The sequence below is a fragment of the Halichoeres trimaculatus genome, unplaced genomic scaffold (assembly GCF_033239565.1).
Source record: "Halichoeres trimaculatus isolate MK-OKI-2021-1 unplaced genomic scaffold, fHalTri1.1 fHalTri1_scaffold_12, whole genome shotgun sequence".
Classification (NCBI taxonomy): domain Eukaryota; kingdom Metazoa; phylum Chordata; class Actinopteri; order Labriformes; family Labridae; genus Halichoeres; species Halichoeres trimaculatus.
In genome coordinates this window covers 29,968,813-29,974,812 of record NW_027437190.1, presented here as the reverse complement: position 1 = coordinate 29,974,812, position 6,000 = coordinate 29,968,813, and the positions used below count along the sequence as shown (strand labels likewise).

The 6,000-nt window shown below is 42.0% G+C and overlaps 1 protein-coding gene across 3 annotated transcripts in view; it reads right to left on the bottom strand.

The window, feature by feature from the left end:
- Window positions 1-721: 721 nt before the first annotated feature.
- znf385d (zinc finger protein 385D) overlaps window positions 722-6,000 on the bottom strand; it is a 293,782-nt gene continuing 288,503 nt past the window's right edge. For all 3 annotated transcript variants that reach the window (XM_074682772.1, XM_074682774.1, XM_074682773.1), the window contains one exon: window positions 722-2,703. In XM_074682772.1, coding sequence (XP_074538873.1) covers window positions 2,452-2,703 — 252 coding nt within the window. In that variant the 3' untranslated portion in view covers window positions 722-2,451. The remainder of the gene's footprint in view (window positions 2,704-6,000) is intronic.

Genomic DNA, 6,000 nt, shown 5'->3' with positions numbered 1-6,000 from the left:
CAACAGAAATGCAGCCGCAACAGAAATGAAGGGCACAGTTATCCTAGCAGACACAGAAAATTTGTAAGTAAGCCAATGACCTTTCCTTTTTTTTTTTTTTTTTAACCTTCCCCTATGATAAATGTAGCCTAAACGCTAATATTACTGATTCATAAAGCTAAATATAAGATGACATATTTTTCAGGTAATTAAAGAAATATAAGTAGTATTAAGGATATTACAAAAATGAAACCCCTACGAAGCTCTATTTATCATAGATGAAGTTAAAAAAGATAATCATTTACTCTTGCAACTTTTCTGTATCTGTTGGGATAACTAACCTCTTTTAAATTCCCTTGTGTTGCCGCTTGTGCATTTGTGTTTTTGCTCTTGCATTATGCAAATTGTCTGACACCCACCGGCCACCGTAGTTATGCCATGAGATAACAGTTTGCGAAAACTAGTGTCAATCTGTTGTATGAAATCATTCTCTACTGAATGGGGTAGAAAGGGGGCTGATGTAAAGTGAATGGGTGAATATGCAGAACAGAATCCAGACAGGGTGAGACGAACACAGAGAACAGGCTCCTAATACATTTTGTTAAATGTAAAAGCTGCATCTTTTGACTTTATATCTCAATATCTTGATGCTAGTTTCAAGAATACAAAAGGTCAAATTTGATGTTTTATTGATCCTTTAACTCAACGATTGTACCATGAAATCATGTAAACGCCCACTGAACACCACACGACCACCATCGTTAACAAATTAGGACTCTTTTTATTTGAAATTGTTCATCTTTTACACACTGACAGATAATATACACAAGCCTTGTGGTCCCTCTGGCCCCAGACATGAACGTGTGTGCTGGATATCGACTAGAATGGCTTATGGATGTGAACCTCTCTTTCACACACACATTCTCACACATACACACACACAGTCATACAAACATGGACAAGCACACATGCAGAAGAACACACCTGCACACACACACACACAGGCATACAAACATACGTAGATATTCGAGGACAAACACAAACACACACAATACGACACGTACGCTAACGATCTAACACAGTCTAGTCATCTAATGGAGACATCAACAGAGGCGGGGCTTAAAGTGCAAACAGGAACAGAGGAGGGCCTTTTCTCGCTCGGTGATCATTAACAGCCTTTAAATCAGGAGCGACAGAAATTCTCCACTAAAGCAATGATCTTATCGCCGCGCTGAAAGCATATCTTTACTGTACTTTAGCTCAAACTGTGCCTTGCATCATGACGTAATGACACTGCATAGTTCACGGGGTTAGTCTTTTATATTATTGCGGTACGATGTAGGTCCAGGTTCAGGGTCTGGGGATGAGCTGCAGTGTGGATGCTTGAGCCCAAGTTTCTCAGAGGAGAGAAATAATCCAGAGTGTAGCTTTAAATCTGGGGTAATCCGTACAGAGGAGCGTTGAGGAGTGAGAGATGACGGTGCGATCACAGTATGAGGATGTTCAGGGTCCGGGTTGATGCATGAGATAGAGATGTTCTGATACCATTCTCTCCTTTCTGATTCACAGATCCAAACTGAGTCCAGACCATGTGATCATAGACACATCCATGTCTCAGGCGCGGAAGCACTGACTGTTTCCATATCGTTAGCTTGGCTAAGGCTAACCTAACAGTTTTCTTATATTATATAATTATCTACCTGATACTAGGTCAGTGTTACTGACACTTTTTTTTGCTTTGTCTCAGTTTTCTAAAGAATATTATCAACTGAGAGCAGACCATAGAGGATTACCAAATCTAATTTAGCAGAGCTCTGAATGAGACTGCTCACTTTGTCCACAGGGGGCGCCAAAAGTCACATAAACTAAGTGACACATTTTAATGTCAAGTTTATGTCATTTTTTGGTATTTGTCAGAGTTAACAGGCTCATATTACCTGCATTGCAGCAAGAACAGCAATACTTTAGATAATCTGCAGCAAAACTGTCGCTGTTGCTAAAGAAAATAAATACGTTGAGGCTTCAGGGAGTTGTTTCCTGAACAGTCAGAGGCCCTTCAGCCAGAGAAACAATTCTGCTTTGAAATCTTAGTGCTCCCAAAGTTATTAGAGTTAAGAGTTATTAACCCAACTTCAACTGAACATGAGAGGGCAACAAGTGCAAAATCACTCATAGTAACTTTAATACAGCTTGATAAATGGGCTCATGGTATATTATAGTTGGAGGGTTTATCATTCTTTAAACAATCTTTAAGATCTGATCCTCTCTAAGCCAGTCTGATGTCAGTGTTGGATCCTTGCATCATTTAGAGAGCAGCTAGCAGGTGTTATTGAAAGCAGATGCCAAAACTAGCGCTGGTATCAGAACAACTCGATTATGAAAGGAGTGTCATCACACGCTGACACGTCTCCTGATCCTGGTCCGGGCTGAAGCTTGTGGTTTGTGGTCCTGGACAGTAGGCGGTCACTCAGGTCAATAAGGGGCAAAAAGGACCTGTGGGTGGGAGGTCCTGACAGGCCCAGGGGCCGGGCGGAGCAGAGCAGCAGAGAGGGTCTGAGTCTGGAAGAGGGCGGGGCTGGGGGCGTGGTTAGTGGCATGGTTCGTGCGGTGGGGGAAAGAGTTTCCGATGGCGGCGGCTGCTGCTGCCACTGCTGCCAGGTGGGCTGGGATGATGTGGGGGGTCAGAGGCTGGACCTGACGGTCCTTCGTCAGGGTCAACTTGATCTGTGAGGAAGAAGGAGACAGTCAGTGTTGGCTCTGTGAGGAAAATGATGAGACAAAGGCATTTATCATCACATGTGATTTTTATTCTCTTCAACTATCATTAAGTTTATTGATCCAGAAATGATCCTAGATTCATCACAGCAAAAATTTTTCAAATCTCCAGCCTCTCAAATGAATAAATTTGGCATAAAAGGTCGGAAAACTTGTGTTTGCTAGATCATTTCTTTTTAACTGTCAGGCACCTGACTGGCAGCACCTGGGGGTACCAAACGCTGAAAACAAGGCTATGTCCACATGTAGCCGGGTATTTTCACGAATGAATATCCCCCCCTCATCCATTTTTAAAAATACTTCTATCTACACACAGCAGGCAAATTTGTTGAGAAATGCGGCTCAAGGCATGTCAAACCCATATTTGACAGTGTTTTCCACATGTAAAACCTGTGCGAGCCAATCAGAATGAGCCCCTGTCATTCAGCTGTGACGTTTGAGAACCGAAAACTCTGTTTACTGGTGTCTACAAGAAACAATGAAACTGGAGTTTTTCAAAATCTTAACTTTTGCCGGAGTTTTCTCAAACATCGTTTTTAGAACAAAACAGAATAGAATAGAAAATTCTTGATTTATTCCCGAGGGGAAATTCAGAAGGAGTCACAGCAACAATCAAGAAAACCAAAGTAAGAAAGTGTGTAGAAAGTGCAAAAAGATCCATAAGAAAATAGATGCTGACAGCTTGTCCATCATTGTCCAGTCAGCCAGCCTCCACCTCCACAGGGTCCAGGACTGAGCTTCTTCAGCAGTCTGTTCAGTCTCTGTCTCCTGGATCCTGTCTGCTCACAGCAGGTGAGGGTATTCCCTCTGTTGCTGGGTTAGCACAGCTAGCTTGTCCATCTTATTGGAGATAGATCTTACGTTCCCAATAACGATGGATTGAAGGACAGGTCGATTACGTCACTTCCTAGCTCACACCTGTGAACCAGCACGTTGTCCTCACCTCCTTCTCCTCACCTTGTGGGAAAACATCTGGCCTTGCACCAGTTAGCATTGACATGCTACAGGCTGCTAACAGCTGATTTCACATGTAAACAATGCGGGCATGGTTACATGTAGGATCTCCAGACAAACACAGGAGAAAAAATAGAAAAATGAACCATACAAAGTAATGATCCACCCTAAATGCAGAGATAATAAAAAAAAGGTGAAAAAAGTCACAAGAAACGGACAAAGAAGCGCTGCTGCAACAGGCAGCCGCCTAGCAACAACTTTTTAGCAGTGTGGAACTGCGTTTTGGTGTGGATAACAGGTGTAAATGTGTAAAAATATATGTGGTTTCCCAAATACCTGGTTAAGTGTGCCCAAGAGACAGCAGAACAATCTGTTCCACAATGGTAGAGAGGTTTCGGCAATTTTTTTAGGAGCATAACCCACAGCTCCATTTAAAAGAGAAATGAACAGGCTTCATAGCCATTTATAATTTCTTCCTAATAAGCTTTTTTACAACCGAGAAATAGTCCACCAAACACTAATTTCCATGCTTTTTGTGCGTAGTTCTGTCTACTTTCATGTTTTTTGGACTCTTTGTCAAACCAAACAAGCAATTTAAAACAACCAAACTTTTGAATTTGCCTGTTTTTAAAATGTTTAACCGTCTAATCTCAGAGTAAACACTTTATCTGTTTTCACGTCATGTTTGTCTGCCGGTGAGATCCAGGTCCAACAGAGATAACACGCTGGTGTCACAAATAGGATTTGAATAATAAATCAGAATAATCATGAGAAACATGAATAAACAGCAAACATGCTGTCTGAGGACACTGCTGCTGCAGTCTGCAGAGCTGGAGCCAGACAGCTTTACAGGGGCTCGAACAGGTGCCAGAAATCAGACGCTAATTACTGACAGAGTTCCAGATGGTCTGCGAAAAACCTCGAGTTTATACGGATAACTGTAGAAGACGTGTCAACCTTTTTAGGCTGATAAATAAGCAGTTTACCTACAAGCTGGATGAGAGTCTGCTGGGAAATGATTCCCTTGGAGTGCTGTCTTTGTCGATTACACAAACCTCACACGCTGAAACGCCAAACCCTCCAAATTTTTAGTACGAGCACTCGTGTTCTTTTCCTGCGCTTGAGAAATCAAGGACAAGCTGTGGAGAAGTTTCTTTGTAAGAAAGGGAAGAAACACAAGCAGCACTCAGAAAAAGATGGATGAGCAAACGCAGCAAATCCAGACCTCCTTTATATCTGTCAAATGTTTGTTTGCTCAGTATGTTTGCAGGAGTGAGCACTTTTTAAAAACATTTTTTTGTTTAGTTGTTTTTTAAGAGTAGGGTAGACCGGCTATGGTTGTAACATTTTTTTGCTTTATCACTTCTAACTCACTGAAGTTTTAAGTCAGAGTTCTCAAACTTTGATGCAAAGTGCCCACATTTGTTTACTACAAATAGCACCAATTAAAAACTTTGCGAGGATATCACAGATCTCACCAGGTGATGTCAAAAACATGGTGGTCCTTTGTTAAAACCCTATTACTGGGGTAAGTTGTAACAGTTACAGGGTGGGCCAGAAAGATTTACCCATTGTATATCTCTATTTTGTTTGCTTAGCTTTTGTCCTAGAAACTTAAAAATTTGGATAGTTTCTCTTAAAAGGCATAGTTTTTGATGTACCTGAGTTCATTTGTTTACGCCTAATGATTGTCAAGTATGGCACCGAAGGGTAAGCGCGACCAGATTGTGTCCTTGAAGGAGGCTGGATTGACAACAATGCAAATCATGAAAAAGGTGAATGCTTGTTGTGAGACTGTCTATAATTTCATGAAATGATACAAGGAGACTGGCAATACCACCAGCAAGCCAATCCCTGGAAGAAAACCTTCAGTCCGGACCAAAAGGGGTGTTGAGATGGTGAGGAAGAGAATCCAAAGGAATCCTCGCAGAAGCATGAGGGGAACAGCAAAGGAAGTGAACATCTCAAGAACTTCACTGAGAAGAATTGTCAAACAGGATCTCAGACTGAAAGCACAGACAACTGATTTCAGCCACTTCTAAGAAAAAACGGCTTGACAAGGGGAGATCTTCACCATTCAGGCAGTGCACAGCAACTACCTGAAGGCTGCAGAACTCATTTTGGTGGTCAGAAGCCAGCTGGAGTCATGGTGTGGGCTGCTGTTGCATCTGATGGCTCAAAGTCTCCTTTGGTCTTCATTCAGGAGGGTGTGAAAGTGAACAGCCAGGTGTACCTTCAAATGCTTGAAGAAAGTGTTGCCTTGTTGTACCAATGCGTTTGGAAACCAGTATG